Source organism: Suncus etruscus, chromosome 2, assembly GCF_024139225.1.
Source record: "Suncus etruscus isolate mSunEtr1 chromosome 2, mSunEtr1.pri.cur, whole genome shotgun sequence".
Lineage (NCBI taxonomy): Eukaryota > Metazoa > Chordata > Mammalia > Eulipotyphla > Soricidae > Suncus > Suncus etruscus.
In genome coordinates this window covers 5,830,590-5,851,146 of record NC_064849.1, presented here as the reverse complement: position 1 = coordinate 5,851,146, position 20,557 = coordinate 5,830,590, and the positions used below count along the sequence as shown (strand labels likewise).

Sequence of the window (20,557 nt, the reverse complement as noted above, 5' to 3'; positions counted from 1 at the left end):
CCACAAGTAACCCCTGAGCGCTGCTGGGTGTGACCCAGAAAACAAAAGAGAAAAAAAAAGAAATCACTCCTGGCAGGCATGGGGGACCACATGGGATGCCAGGATTCGAATCACTGTCCTTCTGCATGCAAGGCAAATGCCTTACCTCCATGCTATCTCTCCGGCCTCTCCGGTATAATTTTTGTTGATAAATCCATAACCATTCTGGACACTGAACCAGGACTTGGATTGCCAGCACTGGCTTGTCTACCTGACTCAGTGCTTGGGGCACAGGAGTATCTTTGGTTGAGCTGTTTTCAGACTCTGAGTCTGCAGAGACAGTAGCTGGTTTATCATTCTTGGGAGATGGAGGTGTCTCTGGTTTAGTGCCAGTAGTAAACAATAAATTATTAGTTCTGGGAAGGCCTTTAAATCGAGAACTCAACACCACTTGGAAGGCACTGTGTGCAGGAGAATATCTAGGGAGCCTGGCTCATACAGTCCAGAGTAAGAAATGCAGGTAGATAGACAAGAGCAGCATGAAGCCATTCAGAACAGGAATCATGTTCATTGATGTTCCAGTGAAAGACACAGCCCATTTAGTCCAGCTCGAGGGGTCTGTCAGGGTGATAATTCACCAAAGGATCAAGTCACAATTAGCACTCACTGTGACTGAGGTCTTCTTGGGTCCAGGGTTCAAGTCAGTCCAAGGTTCGAGCACCATTTGTTGTTTTAATATATTAATTGAAGAATCCTAGAGTTGGTATGGGGATGATGAGGCCTTTTCTCAGCTAGGCCCAGCTCCCACAGCCCCTATGGCCTGGCAGGTCTGAAGGTCGCAGGGTGAGGGCAGAGAGATTCACAAAGCAGTCAGATGAAGTTCCAGGAGTCAGCCAGCTTTATTTCACAGTCTCTACTGCCACGTAGGACATGTACCGCCCTCCTCACATGGCCTCTATACTAAGCCTTTTCCTAGCAGCTACTTCTCTACTCTTTCTGGAGACCATACGGGATGCTGGGGATAGAACTCAGGTTCATCCCAGGTCAGCAGCATGCAAGGCAAGCACCTAATGCTTTGCTAAGGCTCCAGCCCCATTCACCCTTCACCCTTTCTTAACTCTATCTAGATCATTTTGTTTTGCTCAAGCCCAGTAAGACTTGGTTGTTTCCTCCCTGCAGGTTTCAGATGTGACAAGGGCTGAGTTTCGTCATGGCCCTCTATTTTGACCACCGAATAGAAGCTCCTGAATCAGTGGGGTCCCCTTCACACATTAGCTGGCACCCTGTTCACCCACTTCTGGCAGTTGCCTCCGTCAACTCAACCTCCGGTGGCCATGTGGATTTGTATCTGGAGCAAGTGAGTAGGAAGCAGCGATTTGGGCATCTGATGTTCCTTTGCTGGTTTTCTCTTATTCCTATTGAGTATGGTTTTTGTGTGTACACTCAGAGAGAGGTCAGATTCCTGCATTTGCTCTCAGAACGATGTCAGCAGCGTCAGTTCTCAGGTGAAGATTCCCAGAGGCTGGTCCTTTCACCTCCACTCCTTGGCTTTGGGAACTGACTTAAAAATGCTTAGAACAGGGGCCGGAGAGATAACAGCGGTAGGGCATTTGCCTTCCATGCAGCTGACCCATGAGGGACCTGGTTCAATTCCTGGCATCTCATATGGTCCCCCAGCCTTCCAGGGGTGATTTCTGAGTGTAGAGCCAGGAGTAACCTCTGAACGCCACCAGTGTGGCCCCAAAACCAATCAATCAACAAATAAAGTTTAAAAAAGAAGGGGCCAGCAGTGGATCTAGAGGTAATGTGTCTGCCTTGCCAGCACTAGCCTAGGACGGACTGCGGTTCGATCCCCCGCAGTCCCCCAAGCCAGGAGCGACTTCTGAGCAGATAGCCAGGAGTAACCTCTGAGCGTCACCGGGTGTGGCCCAAAAACCAAAAAAAAAAAAAAAAAAAAGAAATTATTTTTTTTTTTTTTGGTTTTTGGGCCACACCCGTTTGACGCTCAGGGGTTACTCCTGGCTATGTGCTCAGAAATCGCCCCTGGCTTGGGGGGACCATATGGGACGCCGGGGGATCGAACCGCGGTCCTTCCTTGGCTAGCGCTTGCAAGGCAGACACCTTACCTCCAGCGCCACCTACCCGGCCCCAAAAAAGAAATTCTTAGGACAGACTATCAATCAGTTCAATTAACAGTCACTAGCTAGAAAAAGCTCCATAGGGGCCAAAGTAATAGTACAATGGGTTTGATCCCCAGCACCCCATATAGTCCCACAGCCCGCCAGAAATAAGTCCTAAGCACCACTAGGTGGTTCTCAAAAACCAAGAGAAAAGAAATGGCCCCGTAGGTCACTTGTCTGACCCATTCTCCTGTCCTCACACTTTGGCTACCTGAAATGATTCTGTGGATTCTCTTGTCAGAAATGAGCAGAGGCAGGACTGTGAACTCCTGAGGCCTGTGCCTCAGTCACAACTTCTGTGGCTTGTTCTGCCATTCACTCCTCTCCCTAAGCTTTTAAATAACAATCCTTTGGATGAGGACCCACTGTAGCAGGGCATGAACATCTCTTAGGGTGCTCAGAGCAGCCCCAGAGGAAGGACTGCTGCAAGAAGCAGAACAGCTTCAGTGTGCTTTAGATCTCAGTTCTCTGTTTAATTCATTCTCTGGAAGAGTCTGCTGGGCACTGTAATGTCATTGGCTCCAGGGGCAATGGAGCAGTTTCTCTTTTTCGAGGCTATGCTACTATTATGCCTCAGCTTATCAAGGCCACCTCAGCACCGCCTCCTGTGCACTTGGTATAGGGCTTGGAGAGGACTTATACCCTGCCTTGCAGCTCTGCCTCCTTGCCCCACACAGGCTGTCTGGGTGTCTCCCATCTCTGGGAGAGGTGCCATCCAGGGAGTGATAGTGACCTCCTTTTACCACAGCTCCAGGTTGTCAGGGTGGAGGCTACTAGCAAGCTTCTGGGGATCCAACACAGCTCACTTTTTAGAGCTTTGGGTGTACCCACCCTCCTCAGCTCTACATCTATTTTAAGGTGAGAAAGAAAACCCAAGTGACCCCCAGCACTACCTAACTATGGGCCTGGACCCCTTCCTCACCCTTGGTTGCTTCATTCCTCTATGGGCAAGCAAGTCAGTGCTACTCTCCCCCAAAAAGCCCTTTCCTACTCGACTTGGCTGGCCATATACTCCCCCCATTCAGAGCCTCACTCCGCCCCATACAAAGCACTCTGCTGCCAGTTTCTTGAGGTGAGATCCTCATTAAGGGGTTAGAGAGCTGTTGATGAGGGACCCACATTTCAGGAAAATAGCATTCTGAAATAATAGTAAGCCTGAGTGGAAGTAAGATGACAACTAAATAATAATAGTAATTAAGACAAATAACAATTAAGATAGTGTTATAATTCAGAAACTTAAAACACAATGATGACTGGGCAATACAGTGGTCATACAATGGTCACAGTGGGTAACCAGAGCGATAGCCCAATGAGTAGGTCATTTGCCTTGCACGCAGCTGACCTGGATTCGATCCCCAGCAACTCATATGGTCCGCCAAACCTGCTAGAAGTAATTTTTGAATGCAGAGCCAGGAGTAACTTGAGTACCTCTGGGAGAGGCTTCAAAACATAAATAAACAAACAAACAAACACTACAGCGGGGGCCAGAAAGATAGTACAGCAGGGAAGGCACTTGCCTTGTATGTAGCTGACCTAATTCAGTCCCCACACACATGTGGCCCTCTAAGCACTGCCAACTATAGCACAGAAATAATACTGCTACAGGACAGATTGTACCTCTTTCTTTCTTGTAACATGAACCCCCAGAACGCTGAGTATCAGGGAAGTCTTGCCTTAGATTCCTGGCATGGTGATGTGGACCTGATGGTTGGTGCTTGGGAGACTGTGAGGCCAGTCAAGCTTCACGATCAACTCTGGCTCCTTTTTTTTTTTTTTTTTTTTTTTGGGGGGGGGGGGCACACCCTGCAGTGATTGGGTTAGTCCTCAAAGAGTACTTCCTGTGGTTCTGATTGTTCCAGAAAACACCATTTCTGAACCATGAGTTATTCGGTGATAGGTGACAGAGACATAAATACCTTTTTTTTTTTTTTTTTTTTTTTTGGTTTTTGGGTCACACCTGGCAGTGCTCAGGGGTTATTCCTGGCTCCAGGCTCAGAAATTGCTCCTGGCAGGCACAGGGGACCATATGGGGCGCCGGGATTCGAACCGATGACCTCCTGCATGAAAGGCAAACGCCTTACCTCCATGCTATCTCTCCGGCCCCATAAATACCTTTAATTGGAGAGTGCAAGTGTCAAGAACAAATTTAGAATATCCTAGAAAATGCCGGAATATGCAAGCATATATTTCCATGAGTTCTCAGTCATGCCATCTTTTTTTTTTTTTTTTTTTTTGGTTTTTGGGCCACACTCTGTGACGCTCAGGGGTTACTCCTGGCTATGCGCTCAGAAGTTGCTCCTGGCTTCTTGGGGGACCATATGGGACGCCGGGGGATCAAACCGCGGTCCGTCCTAGGCTAGCGCAGACAAGGCAGGCACCTTACCTCCAGCGCCACCGCCCGGCCCCAAGTCATGCCATCTTAACACCTTGCTTAACCTCTGGAAACCTCTGCAGTGCAAGAGCCAGCGAACTCAGTGAGCAGGAGGTTTGCCCCCCAGCTCTGCATATGGGCCCAAGATTGACATCACTTCCTGGGGCCAGTGCGATAGCGCAGTGGTAGAGAATTTGCCTTGCACGTGGATAACCCAGGACAGACCTGGGTTCGATCCCTGGGATCCCATATGGTCCCCCAAGCCAGGAGCAATTTTTAAGCACAGAGCCAGGAGTAACCCCTGGGTAACCATCACCAGGTGTGGCCCAAAATAAAACAAAAAACAAAACAAGACAAACAGCAAAAAGCCTTTACTTACTAAGTGAAGGGCAGAGCAGCACATCACATCATGTGCCACTCTCTCTCTGGCTGCCACATTCAAAAAGGCCATTTGTTTGGGGTTTTTTGGCCACACCCGGTGATGCTCAGGGGTTACTCCTGGCTATGCACTCAGAAATCGCTCCTGGCTGGGGGACCATATGGGATACCAGGGGATGGAACCAAGGTCTGTCCTAGGCTAGCTCTGTGCCACTGCTCCAGCCCCAATTCAAAAAGGCCATCTGAAGCCTACAAAGCGTAAACACTGGTTGACAGGCTTGAGTCAAATCTCAGTGCAACCATGAGTAGTGATGAGAGTCATTACCTAAAAGCCAATGGTAGACCTGGTGACTGGAAGGTTCTGCCTGCTGCTTCTGGGGTTCGGCCGGGCCACCTTGGTGCATCCGTGACCACTGGACCATTTCCAGGAAACCCACTGTCTTCAGGCAAATGCCAGCTCACTCAATTAGCCAGGATTCTTGGCCCAGATGCCTCTCTCCTGACTTGGGACTTGCCTATTTGTGACACAGGGGGAGCATGTGTCTGATGTGCGTGTTGAACGGTCATTCCGAGTCACTTGCCTGTGCTGGCACCCCACAAGGCCCATCCTGGCGGTCGGCTGGGAGACGGGAGAGGTAACCATGATCAATAAGCGGGACAAGGAGCAGCACATGGTCCCCCCTACACACACAGCTGACGTCAGCATTCTCAGCTGGAGCACCAATGGAAACTGCCTCGTGTCGGGGGACAAGGTGAGCAGGCGGGCATTAGACAGTCCCACATGGGCAAGGCCTCAAATCAAAGGTGCCCACAGAGATGTGACACGGTGTCCCTGGGTTACCAACAGGTCGTGGCATAGAAGGAGCTAGATGGGGATCAGTGATGGGAGAGACAACATTGGTTTTTGTCCATAGCCATAGGAGTATGTGGGCTCCCAGTTGTGGGGTGTTTGCTGAGCTGTGGGAATCTGGGGGTACCTGATGGCAGGTACTCTCAGGGTGCCTTGCAGTCTGCCTGAAGACCCAAACAAGCCCCTGTAAGAGCAGATTTGGAAATCAGCCTTGTGCCCCTTGTTATCTCAGGTGTGGGTATGTGAGGGTTTGGAGTCTTGGGGTGCCTGGATGGTGACAATCCAGAAGCAATCCCCATATCAACCCTGGCTCTTCCAGCTTGGGGTTGCACTCTTGTGGAGGCTGGACCAGAGGGGTCGTGCCCAAGGGCCTGCCCTGCTGAAGCTTGAATACGGGAAGCAGCTCACACAGTGCATCTTCTGGCTTCCCCCTCCAGGAGAGTGAGTGGGAGCTCCAGGGTGGTCGGGAGGTGTGTGTGGGAACCCCAAGACTCCACCACTGGCCTCCCCCAGCACAGCACACCTCCAAGTGACCTTCCTTCCTTCCTCTTTCTCAGGGACCTCGTTCAGCTGGCCAAGGCAGCTGTGAGTGGTGATGAGAAAGCCCTGGACATGTTTAACTGGAGGAAAAGTGACTTCAGAAGTTTCCTGAAGATGGGCTCCCAGGAGGCCTTGTCCTTCTTTGTGAGCTTGGTAGATGGTAAGAGGCTGGGTAGAATCTTAGAACCTAGATAAACATTTTGTGAGTATTAAATCAAGACTGGACAAAGGGACTTCCTTTTCCGTTCATGCTGTTTGATTGGGGGCCACACCTTGTGGTGCTTGGCTCCTTCAATTCTCTTCTTCTAGCAATTCTTGGAGGATCAGGTGGGACTGGGGTTGAACCTGTATGTGTCATGTAATGCATGCATTCTGTCTGTTCAGGCTGAATGAAATCCTCACCCTGAACAAATGGAATTTAAAGTGTATTTTTGGAGCCAGAGTGATAGCACAGTGGGTAGAGCATTTGTCTTGCAGGCAGCTGACCAGAGTTTGATCCCCAACATCCCATATGTCCCCCTGAGCCTGCCCTGAGTGATTTTTGAGCACAGAGACAGGAGCATGAGCACTTCCAGATGTGGCCCAAAAACTAAAATACAAAATGGTGGGCCCGGAGAAATAGGACAGCGGTGTTTGCCTTGCAAGCAGCTGGTCCAGGACCTAAGGTGGTTGGTTCGAATCCCGGTGTCCCATATGGTCCCCCGTGCCTGCCAGGGGCTATTTCTGAGCAGACAGCCAGGAGTAACCCCTGAGCAATGCCGGGTGTGGCCCAAAAACCAAAAAAACACAAAAAACAAAATGGTGTATTTTGTTTAGTTACTAAATTTTTGCTTTTGTTTTTGGACCATACCCAATAGTATTTATGGTTTACTGATGGTGGAGCTGGGGGTGACCATATGAGGTATTACAGATCCAAGTGCAAGGCCATGAGCCTCCCCACTTTCTTCTCTTCGTCCCTAAAGTGTGTTTTGCTGAGAGACTAACCATCTGTGAGGATGCATCACAGGCTTTGGGAGTTGATCACCCTGTATCTAGTGAGGGGCTCCCCTTTATCTGAGAGACAGGTGTGTTTGTGGTGTGGGAATGCTGCCTGTGTGTGCCTCAGGAGCATGGGCACTCTAGAGAAGGGCAACTTACGGGGTGGGAAGGCCAAGAAAGGTAGCCCTGACGTTGTCATGCCACTGTTGGGAGGAGAGAACTCCCTCCACTGGCATTGGTTTGGAGGGAGGGTGAGAAAGGGGCCCCACATCCAGAAGCCTCAAACTCTTTCCCCAGGGACGGTGCACTATGTGGACGAGAAGGGCAAGAGCACACGCGTGGCGGCCGCGGACAGCACTGTGCACACACTCTTCTATATGGACAAGAGAGAAGCGCTGGTGGTGGTCACCGAGAACCTGATGCTGTCGCTCTACATGGTGACCCCAGAGGGCCAAGTGGAGGAAGTGATGAAGGTGGGCAGGACAGTCAGTTCAGGGGGCTAACAACTATAACTTGGTGACCTTGTCTGGGGCACCCAGCAGAGATTTATGAAATCAGGGCACAAGTGGAGGTGAGGTGGGGTTTAGGGAGTGAATGGCAAGCCTGCAGTCACCTGATCACTAGTAGAATGGTGTCCCTGGGCCTGGCTTCCAGAAGACAAGGGACTGTGCTGCCCTTCAGTCACAAGCACGGTTTGTGCCATGAAGGTGTTGGGATGCAGGTGTCTTCAGTAATTGCTAGCCAGGCCCCATCTTGGGACGTGCCTTTTCACCTCCTTCCTGTTGGGGTGACGTTCCTCAAAAACCCCATTCAAGTGCCCCACAGGCATTTATATCCAGATGGGTTTGCTCATGATGAGTCTTGAGACAACAGTTGGAAAGCTGTTCATTGCTATCATGATCTGGCTGAGGGCCCTGGACCAGAGAGTCCCCCTGCATGACCAGTGATGTCCACCAGGAGGCTACTGACCCTTCAGTGCCAGGACATCTTGCAGTCCTGTAGTGCTTCCTGGCATGTGGGATTCATCCCGCCTGTCCCACCAGGAAAGTCTGTCCAGTCTCAGCAGAACAGACTCCAAGCACAAGGATATGGGCTGCGCACCCTTAGCAAGCCACACCTCCTACTTTCTGGTTACTCTATTCTCCAGGTGAAGCTGAGTGGGAAAACAGGGTTCCAGGCAGACATCGCTTTGATTGAGGACAGCCTACTCGTGACTGCCATTGGGGAGTCTGTGCTCAGGTGAGAGCCAATCAGAGATACCTCTGGAGTGTTGATCAGATTAGGAATGTGCCCACAAGGATAATTCTCACGGCAGGACTCAGCCAGACAACCAGATCCAAAACTGAAGAATGAAGTGAATTGGGACCAGAGAGACAGCCCAAAGGGCTGCACCATAGGACCGTCATACATGAGACCCTAGTTCAGTCCCCTGAGCATAACGATGGTGGCGCTAGTGGCCCACACAACCTGGCAGAGAGCCATCTGGACTCTCCTTGGGCTGTGAACTTTGCTTGAGATCCTACAGAAACAAACAGAAAAATGCAACAATTCAGAGACCCCCACACCCTCTGTAGGACCACATCTCTACCCCTTTAGTCCTCTGGGCACCATGAACCCTCATGTTGCATACACTGCCGAACTTTGACTTGACTGCACCCTCTGCATCATGTTTTTCTTTTTTTTTTTTTCAACATGTTTTTCTTATGTCAGAGGCCAAAGGGCCTCTACTAGACCAAGTATGTTCTGCCACTTGACCCGAAGCCACTGAGTTCAGGACTAACCCAGACCCCCATGAACTCTCTTCTTCTGTTGTAGATTCTGGGACTTGGAACATGGCGAGAACTACGTGCTGAGTCTACAGGAGAAGTTTGGCTTTGAGAAGGGAGAAAATATAAACTGTGTTTCGTACTGCAAAGCCAAAGGTATGCAGGCCTGGACTGGTCTGTGGCTCTGGGGCTGCATGGCCCATTCAGGAACCAGGTGTTATGGCTGCTTGTGGGACAAGGAGACATGCACATTGTGTGCTGCTCTCCCTGAGCAAGAGCCAAAAGGAGAGAAACTGCCCTATGCTTGTGTGAGGGGCATGTGGCCCCACCCTTTTGGGATCCCCTGCTCTTTTCACCCTCCCCCCCAGGTCTTCTGGCAGCAGGCACTGATAAAGGACGGGTGGCCATGTGGAGCAAAGTGCCAGGTGTCCTGAGCACTCAGGGAGTAGAAAGCAGGTGGAGCCTCCAGACCTTGACTGAGCTGGAAGGGAACATCACGCAGATGAAGGTACATCCTGGGGTCTCATGTTGGATGCTAGGGGGTCACACCCTCTGGTACTCAGAGCACTCCTGGTAGGACTCGTACAGTGCTAGGAATCATACCCATGTCAGTCTATGTAAGTGCCACCTGGATTAAGTGTCTTAATCCTATACTATCTATTCAGCCCAAGGAAATCCTCTACTACACAGCCAGGAACCCAGCCAGTGTTCTTGAAGGGACAGAAATCCCATCTCCTGACCACACTGAGAGAAAAGATGGGTCGAGCATTATGGTCCCTGTGCCCAGGATTACCCCTTCATGAGTCACCTTGCCCTGAGCCTGGCTTCCCTGGCAGAGAATCAGGTGGTGATTTGACTTTAGCAGTTCTGCTCCCTGCTGTTTTCAGGGAGCTGCTTTGATAGGTCCTGTGTAAATCATGAAGATAAAACTTTCTGAGTCCAGAGTCATTGTACTTACTTACTGCAGGGAGGACATTTGCCTAACACTTACCCAATCAGAGTAATCAATTCATCCATGATATCTCATATGGTCCCCTCCACAGTGATGCTGAGCATTTCCAGGTGTTGCCCCCGATATAAGATGCTGAGTTATGCATAAAATTAAGCTGTTATGAGGCCGGAGAGATAGCATGGATTTAGGGCATTTGCCTTGCATGCAGAAGGATGATGGTTCGAATCCCAGCATCTCATATGGTCCCCTGAGTGTTGCCGGGTGTGACCCAAAAACAAACAAAAAATTTAAGCTGTTATGAAAAGGGCATGTGTCACCAGACAAAAAGGCACATGGTTCATGACCCATGATAAAACTGCTGCATCCCTATGCCACACTCAGAAGGCCCCAGTGAAAACAGGACAGCCACCTGCTAAGCCCAGCCCAGGGTAACAGTGCTTCCAAGTGTTTCTGGAGAGTGTGTAGGCTACATTTTGAAACAGGAAGAAGTCACATTGGGATTCGCTGTGGGCCTGGGCTGGTCCCTCCCACAGCTCACACCTGGTTCCTCTCTCCCCTGGGCATGAAGTGGGGCTCAAGGAAGAACCTGCTGGCAGTCAACAACGCCCTCTCTGTGGTCATCCTCAGTGGACAGGCCATGTCCTCGCACTTCCACCAGAAGGTGGCCGTGGTGCAGGTGGCCCCAAGTTTGCTCAGCGTGTCGTTCCTGTCCTCAGGAGTAACACACAGCCTGCGCACCGACATGCACGTCAGTGGGGTGTTTGCCACCAAGGTGACTTGGGCACTGGGCATAGGTCAGGGTTGTGCTGGGAAGGGCCACTGGCAGGCCGGCAACATTCTCACTGTCTTGTTTCTCTTAGGATGCTGTTGCTGTCTGGAATGGAAAGCAAGTACTGATCTTTGAGCCTTCTGGGACCTCTTTACGAAATGCAGGTAGGAACCCTTCCCCTAGCAAGGGGGTCCTAATATCTGAGGTGAGGCCTTTCTCAACATGGCGCCTTTACCCCTTCTGTCAGCAGGTCTGGAGAAGGGTAGTAGCAGTAAAATAATCACAGTCAGTGAAGTTTCATCAGAGTCAGCTCTGTTTATTCCATGGCCCTATCTGCCATGTGCAGACTCTGCGCCATGTCTGCCTAACTCATTTCTTAGGCACTCTCTCTGTGTTTCCTTGATTACTTGTTGCTTTTTTCTTTTTTCTTTTTCTTTTTGGGCCACACCCGTTTGATGCTCAGGGGTTACTCCTGGCTATGCACTCAGAAATCGCCCCTGGCTTGGAGGGACCATACGGGACACCGGGGGATCGAACCTCGGTTCGGTCTGTCCTACGCTAGCACTTGCAAGGCAGACATCTTACCTCTAGCGCCACCTTCCCGACCCCTTGTTGCTTTTTTCTACCTCCCCTTCCCCACAAGCAACATCTTATATTCTTTATTCCAAACTGAAGACCCCTCCAAGATGTGGGTAGTTCTGACCATCCAAGTGATATTAGCATTTCAATAGAAAGTTTAGGGCATGGGGAAGGAGTACCTCATACCCTTGTGCCATTATTATTTTGTGCCATTAATGGGGGTGCTGACTGCAGCTGACTTCATCGCTTCATCTGGACCAGGGCATTAGTGCTCAAGCTTAGAAATGGGCTTTCAGGGGCCCGGAGAGATAGCACAGCGGCATTTGCCTTGCAAGCAGCCAATCCAGGACCAAAGGTGGTTGGTTCGAATCCCGGTGTCCCATATGGTCCCCCGTGCCTGCCAGGAGCTATTTCTGAGCAGACAGCCAGGAGTAACCCCTAAGCACCGCCGGTTGTGGCCTAAAAACCAAAAAGTAAATGGGACACTTGCCTTGCATTCTACAGACCAGGTTCAATCACCTGCATCCCATATGGTCCCTTGACCATCACCACGGTTAATTCCTCAGCACAGAGCCAAATTTAATCCCTAAGTACCACAAATGTGACCAAAAATAAATACATTGAAATGATCCATAGTACTGTGAGTAGGGCACTTGCCTTGTGTGTTGCCAACATGGGTTTGATTCCCAGCAACCCATATGGCCACCTGAGTTCACCAGGAGTGATTTCTCAGCAGAGATGAGAGTAAGCTCCGAGCATTGCCAAAAGTGCCCACCCACCAAAAAAAGAATGGATGTTTGCTACAGCAGAGACTTGCCAATGACTCCATGTGTAGACACAACTATGCCAGGGCTCAGGTGAGGCAGTGCCTGTATGTCAGGCCGGGTAGCTGCAGCTATCTATACTTGGAGGAAATATTGATGTTGCTTTCAGGGCCTTTACTACTGCTGGAAAGTGATAGTCTGACAGGTGCCTATGTCTTTGGGGACACTCCAGGAGCTAGTCACAAGCTGATTCACATCCTGTGTACCATGGCTCTCACCCCATAGATAATTGTCATTGCCGATGGGGAGCCACTCTTCTGCTCCGACCCTCAGCCCTTACTCACTTAGCTTCATCCCATCTTTCTACTCTTCTCTAACCTTATTCCTGCAACTCCTCCTGATGCTCTGCCTGGATATAGCTGTTGACTCCCTCATCTCCTCTCGTCTGTAGGCTCCCATATCCAGGCTGACCTAATCCCTATCCAGACAGGACTGCAGGTGCTGAGTTGGAGATTTGAGTTCTCAAGTAAGGCTGGTTCCTCCATGTGTCCATCAGATAGACAGTCGTGCAGTCTATTTCTTTGCTCACAGAGTCCTGGGGCCAGAAGCACCAGTGCTAGAGGCAGAAGGGTGGCGCTCACTCCTGGCGTCCCCTCACCAGGACAGACCTGTAGTGCTACAGCGAGATCACAAGCAGATCTTCACCTTTCTCATCTGCAGCAACACTCCCTCCCAGAGTGGTTGTGAGGAAAGAGGGTGTCTTGGGGGGTCTGCATGAATGTGCAGGGGCAGCTGCCACTAACTGACTTGCCATCTATTCCAGGCACCTTCCTGTGCGAGTCTCCAGTGCTGGCCATGCATGAAGAAAGTGTTTATACCGTGGAGCCAAACCGAGTACAGGTTCGAACGTGGCAGGTAATTGCTCTCAAAGACTGTGAGACTGATGACTGGGAAAGCTAGGAAAGCAACATTTCATAGGTCCTATGAATACAAAATCTACCTGTCCCCAGCTATTTCAGCAAGTCCTAGCAGTGAGTGACTCCCTGAAGTAAGAACCCAGACACTAGGAATCCTGAATCCAGTTCTTTGCAGAGTTGACTCGTTCTAAGGCTTGGGGGGGTTGGAGAGGGTTTCTATGCATTTATACTTTCCAATTTCCAAAGCTTGTGGCTAGGTCTCCATTCCCTGCAGTCATCATGTGAAGACACATGTCCTTGGCTTTCAGGCCATGCTGATCAAGAAGGGTCTCTGATATCCCTAGACCAGACCAGACACAGTGGTGCTCAGGGACTGTTCCTGCCCTAAACTTCTCCTGGTGGTGCTTGGGGACCTTGTGACGCCAGGGCTGAAGCCAAGGCCTCTCCTACAGGCAAAGCTGTGTGCCGGTCCATAGAACCCTCTCTCTGCTTGGCAACTTTATTTCAGGATCTCTTCTAGAAGCCAGCGGAGTGGCTTTGCTCCTTTCTGGGGACTGGATGTTGTTATGTGGCTACAGTGCTGGGGGAGGAAGGGATCAGGGGAATCTTAAGAACCCTGGAGATGCAGGGAAAGCTATTACATTCTACTATGACATTCTACGGATACTCTGAGGAGTTGAGTGTGTACATATGTGTGTGTCTGCGTGCACGTTTTCCATGCATGTGTGTTGCTGGCAGGCTGTGGTTATACTTTCCAAATAGTCAGTTTAAAGCTAGGTTTTGGGGCCCGGAGAGATAGCACATCGGCGTTTGCCTTGCAAGCAGCCGATCCAGGACCAAAGGTGGTTGGTTCGAATCCCGGCGACCCATATGGTCCCCTGAGCCTGCCAGGAGCTATTTCTGAGCAGACAGCCAGGAGTGACCCCTGAGCACCGCCGGGTGTGACCCAAAAACCAAAAAAAAAAAAAAGGTTTAAAGCTAGGTTTTGGTTGATTTGGGAGCCACACCCCTGGTGCATGGGGCTTAATCCTGATTTGTAAATCCTCACACCATATTTCCAACCTCCAGTGAGCTGGCCTGAAGCAGGGTCGCACATGAATTAATAAACCAAGTCAGTCAGGAGAAAATCATGAAATTGGTTGGTTCCTCACTTCTTGGTCTGGGCCCACCAAACCCGCCAAACTGACCTCTCTTTATTCTACCAGTACAGTTGGGGAGGTGGGGTGTTGGGCCACAATCGGCCATGGGTTATTCCTGGTTGTAGGCTCAGAAATCACTCCTGGCAGGCCCGGGGGACCATATGGGATGCCAGGGATTAAACCTGTGTCTGTCCCAGCTCTGTACTGTGCAAGGCAAATGCCCTACCACTGTCTATTGCTCCAGCCCCTATTCTACTAGTACAAATTTAACAGAGTGGGGAGGCTTGAGTGAGATCCAGGTGGACTTTTACAAGTCAAAATGCTTCGTGAAAAGAAAGAGGAAGTTTGGGAATACCTTTGCTCTGAGCTAAAGAAGAGTGTAAACTAACAGTTCAATGTTTGTTTTTTTTTTGGGGGGTGGGGGGCCAAGCCCAGTGACACTCAGGGGTTGAAATCGCTCCTGACCTGGGGGACCATATGGACTCTAGGGAATCAAACCATGATCCATCCTGGGTCAGCCGCATGCAGCATACTGCTGCACCATTGCTTGGCCCCAATTCACCCTTTTCTGTTCAAAAAAATTGAGAAGGGCTACAAAAGTCTTGATCTATTGTTCTCCACAAGAGGCAGTAACTCGGGCTGGGAAGGTGGCACTAGAGGTAAGGTGTCTGCCTTACAAGCGCTAGCCAAGGAACGGACCACGGTTCGATCCCCCGGCGTCCCATATGGTCCCCCCAAGCCAGGGGCGATTTCTGAACACATAGCCAGGAGTAACCCCTGAGCGTCAAACGGGTGTGGCCCCCCCAAAAAAAAAAGAGGCAGTAACTCCAGAGTGGCTGTTAATTTGTATAGGCACTGTAAAAGTTTGGGAAATAAAAAGAAAAAAATCCGGGCCCGGAGAGATAGCACAGCAGCGTTTGCCTTGCAAGCAGCCGATCCAGGACCAAAGGTGGTTGGTTCAAATCCCGGTGTCTCATATGGTCCCCCGTGCCTGCCAGGAGCTATTTCTGAGCAGACAGCCAGGAGTAACCCCTGAGCACTGCCGAGTGTGGCCCAAAAACCAAAAAAAAAAAAAAAAAAAATCCTTTAGCAGTAGGTAAGGTGGTGAGGAAATTTTCTAATTCCTAAGAATCACTGTTGGTGAGGATAAATGTGACTGTAAAAAGAGTCATAGTGGCCGGAGTGATAGCACAGCATAGGGCATTTGCCTGGCACACAGCTTACCCAGGACGGACCTGGATTCAATCCCCAGCACCCCATTCAGTCCCCTGAGCCAGGAGCTTTTTCTGAGCGCATAGCCAGGAGTAACCCCTGAGCATCACCCAATCTGGCCCCCCAAAAAAATTAAGTGTTATAGGTTAAATTGTGTTTACATATTCTCAAAACAATCAGCTTTTTCCATATCCTTGTCTTATACATATCACAAAATTTTTTCATAGACTTCTCTGAATATTAGAACCTTTCTGCAGATATATTTAGTTTGAAAACAAATTCTTAAACATTCTTTTTTTTTTGGTTTTTGGGCCACACCCGGCGGTGCTCAGGGGTTACTCCTGGCTATCTGCTCAGAAATAGCTCCTGGCAGGTACGGGGGACCATATGGGACACCGGGATTCGAACCAACCACCTTTGGTCCTGGATCGGCTGCTTGCAAGGCAAACACCGCTATGCTATCTCTCCGGGCCCAAACATTCTTATATCAAGCACTGTAATACAAGTCTAGAGCATCCAAGTTCCTTTTTTTTTTTTTTTTTTTTTTTTTTTTGGTTTTTGGGCCACACCCAGTAACGCTCAGGGGTTACTCCTGGCTATGTGCTCAGAAGTTGCTCCTGGCTTGGGGGACCATATGGGACACCGGGGGATCGAACTGTCCGTCCAAGGCTAGCGCAGGCAAGGCAGGCACCTTACCTTTAGCGCCACCGCCCGGCCCATGTTTTTTGTTTTTGGGTCACACCCGGCAGTGCTCAGGGGTTACTCCTGGCTGTCTGCTCAGAAATAGCTCCTGGCAGGCTCAGGGGACCATATGGGATGCCGGGATTCGAACCAACCACCTTTGGTCCTGGATCAGCTGCTTGCAAGGCAAACGCCGCTGTGCTATCTCGCCGGGCCCCCAAGTTCCTTTTCCATAAACTTCTCTAAACAAAGGGCCGGAGAGATAGCATGGAGGTAGTACGTTTGCCTTGCATGCAGAAGGATAGTGATTCCGGCATTCCCTATGGTCCCCCGAGCCTGCTAGGAGCAATTTCCGAGTGTAGAGCCAGGAGTAACCCCTGAGCGCTGCTGGATGTGACCTCGCCCCCCCCAAAAAAAACCTCTAAACAATGGACCGTCGTCCTCCCAAAGCACATTCCCATTAGTGTAGGGAGAGGTAGGGGGAAAGCCTGATGACCTCTATAGAGTCCACCTGGACCAGCGCCCAGGGAAGGCCTGGAGTCCAGGGGAGAATGAGGGGGATGGCTGGGGGCCTGCCAAGCCTCCCAGCACCCCCCAGGCTAAAGAGAAGGACTCCGGTATGGGGCTGGAGAGATAGCATGGAGGTAAGGTGTTTGCCTTTCATGCAGAAGGTCATCGGTTCAAATCCCGGCATCCCATATGATTCCCCATGCCTGCCAGGAGAATTTCTGAGCATGAAGCCAGGAGTAACCCCTGAGCACTGCCAGGTGTGACCCAACACACACACACACACACACACACACACACACACACACACACACACACACACACAGAGTCCACTGAACCCACTTCTGGCCATCTGAGCTGGCACCCAGGGAAGGCCTGGAGTCCAGGGGAGCAAGAGGGGGACGGCTGGGGGCCTCTCAAGCCTCCCAGCACTCCCCAGGCTAGAGAGAAGGACTCCGGCATGGGGCCTCCTCAAACCCCATACCTGGCAAGAGCTGGCCTCCAGAATCAAAGAGGAAACCGGAAGTCAGATATCTGCCTACCCACCTTCCCATGCACCTCCCCCCTGGAGTGCGGAGGGAGGGGGGAAGCCTGAGGACCCCTAAGAGTCCACCTGAACCCACTTCTAGCAATCTGAGCTGGCACCCAGGGAAAGCCTAGAAAAATCTTTTTTTTTTTTTTTGTTTTTTGTTTTTTGTTTTTCGGTTCATACCCGTTTGATGCTCAGGGGTTACTCCTGGCTAAGCACTCAGAAATTGCCCCTGGCTTGGGGGGACCATATGGGACATCAGGGGATCCAACCGTGGTCCTTCCTTGGCTAGTGCTTGCAAGGCAGACACCTTACCTCTAGCGCCACCTCATCGGCCCCATATAGGCTCTTATTACAGTGTTCATTATAAGAATATTTTAGCCAACTTATTTCAAACTATATCTGCAGAAATGTTCTGACTTTATCTAGAGAAGTTTTTTTTTTTTTTTTGTGGTTTTTGGGTCACACCCGGCAGTGCTCAGAGATTATTCCTGGCTCCAGGCTCAGAAATTGTTCCTGGCAGGCACGGGGGACCATATGGGACGCCGGGATTCGAACCGATGACCTCCTGCATGAAAGGCAAACACCTTACCTCCATGCTATCTCTCCGGCCCCTCTAGAGAAGTTTTTTATTGGAGGAGTCACACTCAGCAGCACTCAGGGATTACTCTTGGCTCTACACTCGGAAATTGCTCCTGGTAGGCTCAGGGGACCATATGGAATGCTGGGATTCGAACCACTATTCTGCATGCAAGGCAAACACACTACCTCCATGCTATTTCTCCAGCCCTTTGTTTAGAGAGGTTTATGGAAAAGGAACTTGGATGCTCTAGACTTGTAGTACAGTGCTTGATATATATATTTAAAAAAAAGGGATTGTTTCTCTTAATAGCTGCCTAGTGAAAAAAGACATCTCTGTAATCATTCCAGACATTGAACTATTTGACAGTGCCCAGGACTTAGATTGCCAGCATTGGCTTGTCCCCCTGACTCAGGGCTTGGGGCACGGTATATATCTCTGGTTGAGCCATTTTCAGATTCTGAGTTTGCAGAGATGGTAGTCGACTCATCATCATTAAGAGATGGTCTAGTCACTTCTGGGGTTCACCAGTAGTGAATGATAAATTATCACCCAGAGAAGGCCTTTAGATCGAGAACTTACCACTAGGAAGGCACCCTTCCCCTCTTGGGGCATGTACCTGGGTGCATCTCTAGGGAGCCTGGCATGTGTAGTTTAACTCAGAGCAAGAAATGCAGGTAGGTGGACCAGAGCAACATGAAGCCGTTTAGAAGGGGTGTCATGTGCACCAGTGTTCCAGGGAAAGCCCTGCACATTCAGTCCAGCTTGAGGGGGCCATCATGGTGATTATCCACCAGAAGGTCAAGTCACTCACTATCGTTGGGGGTCTTCTTGAGTCCCTGGACACCTGTTCAGGTGTCAGATGTAAAATAAATCCCCACACCATATTTCCAACCCCAGGTGAGCTGGTCTGAAGCACGGTTTTACAAAAGTTAATAAACCAAGCATGTCAGGAGAGAATCATGGAGTCGGTTGGCTTCTTGCCTAATGGTCTCTGTGCCCACCAAACCAACCTCTTTATTTTACCAGTATAAATTCAACTGGGTGGTGGAGGGTCAAGTGAGATCCAGGGGGTCTTTTACTGGACTAAGAACTTGGTGAAAAGAAAGAGAAAGTTGTGGAATGTCTTTGCCCTGTGCAAAAGCAAAGTGTACACTAACACTAGTTTTTCACTCCTGGTCATTTCTTTTTTTTTTTTTTTTGGTTTTTGGGCCACACCCGGCGGTGCTCAGGGGTTACATATGGGACGCCGGGATTCGAACCAACCACCTTTGGTCCTGGATCGGCTGCTTGCAAGGCAAACGCCACTGCTATCTCTCCGTGCCCACTCTTGGTCATTTCTGATGGTGCTCAGGGTACTATATCTGGAGCAAGGGATCAAACTGGGCCAAGTGTCCTACCTGCTGTCCTATTGCTTCAACCACTAAAAGTGCTGTTTAAAGTGTGACTCTGGGGACTGGAGAGTGCTCAGCAGGCTGCGCACAGAGGCCCCAGTGATCTCTGGTAACAGACAGTAGTCCCCAAAAACTTCTGAGTGTAGTCCAGGGCCCAAAATAAGGAAATAAACACTCATGTGGATATCACTTGGATCAGCTCAGGCTCCCAGCTGGTCCAACAGCTTCTCTCAAGCAAACTTCATCCCCAGTTCCCTAATCCCCCCACTTTCTATACTGCCCCACCTGGCCTGGCAGGGTCCTTGTTCCCACCTACCCTCCCTCTATCCCCAGACCCTGCTCAGTGCCTCCTGGTTGACTAGGATTGCAGGTTTAGGAGTTACAGGCAAGCAGCCTGTCCTTTGAGCACTAAAGAAATTTGTCCCAGAGAACAGCTCCTGATGTAGACAGCACTCCCACTGCTCAGCTGCTGGGGATGGGGGACTTCTACATACCTGGAGGGGGCACCTCTTGCTCTTGCTCTCTCTTCCTACCTCTCCTCACCACTCTCCTCTCTCAGTCACCTGAACCCCACTCTTTTTCTTCAGGGGACAGTGAAGCAGCTGTTGCTCTTCTCCCAGACTGAGGGAAATCCGTGCTACCTGGACATCTGCGGCAATTTTCTGGTCGTGGGGACAGACTCAGCCCACTTTAAAAGTTTTGATCTTTCCAGAAGGTACAACTGACTTTGGTTCAAGTTGAAGTATTATTAAAAACTTAAAAGACTAGGGCCCGGTGAGGGGTCTGCCTTGCAAGCGCTAGCCACGGAAGGACTGTGGTTCGATGCCCCAGCGTTCCATATGGTCCCCCCAAGCCAGGGGCAATTTCTGAGCGCTTAGCCAGGAGTAGCCCCTGAGCATCAAACGGGTGTGGCCCCAAAAACCAAAAACAAAACAAAACTTAAGAGACTTGGAGCCAGGAGATAGTACAGCAGGTAGAAGGGCACTTGCTTTATGCACACCTCTGACCTTTTTTCTCTCCCCAACACCTCATGTAGTCACCAAGTGTAGAGCCAGAATTAAGCCCTGAGCATTATCAGGTAAAGACTAAACACCAGAAAAAAAAAACACCTTAGGGGACCATATGACTCTAAGGCAGATGGATACCAGGGAAAGCTTTTTTGTTTGTTTGTTTTGGTTTTGGTTTTTTGTTTTTGGGGCCACACCCAATGATGCTCAGGGGTTACTCCTGGCTGTGCACTCAGAAATTGCTCCTGGCTTGAGGGACCATATGGAACGCCAGGGATCTAACTGAGGTCAGTCCTGAGTCAGCCGTGTGCAAGGCAAATGTCCTACTGCTTCTCTACTGCTCTAGCCAGGGAAAGTTTTTTTTGTTTGCTTTTTTGTTGTTGTTGTTGTTTTGTTTGTTTTTTGGGCCACACCCGTCGGAGCTCAGGGGTTACTCCTGGCTATCTGCTCAGAAATAGCTCCTGGCAGGCTCGGGGGACCATATG

The 20,557-nt window shown here is 50.2% G+C and overlaps 1 protein-coding gene across 1 annotated transcript in view; it reads left to right on the top strand.

Annotated features, from left to right (window-relative positions):
- The first annotated feature begins 1,161 nt into the window (after nucleotides 1–1,161).
- IFT140 (intraflagellar transport 140) overlaps nucleotides 1,162–20,557 on the top strand; it is a 40,143-nt gene continuing 20,747 nt past the window's right edge. The window contains exons 1-12 of the mRNA XM_049768404.1: nucleotides 1,162–1,336; nucleotides 5,439–5,660; nucleotides 6,078–6,199; nucleotides 6,316–6,458; nucleotides 7,574–7,749; nucleotides 8,424–8,515; nucleotides 9,092–9,198; nucleotides 9,411–9,550; nucleotides 10,563–10,766; nucleotides 10,855–10,927; nucleotides 12,930–13,021; nucleotides 19,653–19,780. Of these exons, the coding sequence (XP_049624361.1) occupies nucleotides 1,190–1,336; nucleotides 5,439–5,660; nucleotides 6,078–6,199; nucleotides 6,316–6,458; nucleotides 7,574–7,749; nucleotides 8,424–8,515; nucleotides 9,092–9,198; nucleotides 9,411–9,550; nucleotides 10,563–10,766; nucleotides 10,855–10,927; nucleotides 12,930–13,021; nucleotides 19,653–19,780 (1,646 nt within the window). The 5' untranslated portion in view covers nucleotides 1,162–1,189. The remainder of the gene's footprint in view (nucleotides 1,337–5,438; nucleotides 5,661–6,077; nucleotides 6,200–6,315; nucleotides 6,459–7,573; nucleotides 7,750–8,423; nucleotides 8,516–9,091; nucleotides 9,199–9,410; nucleotides 9,551–10,562; nucleotides 10,767–10,854; nucleotides 10,928–12,929; nucleotides 13,022–19,652; nucleotides 19,781–20,557) is intronic.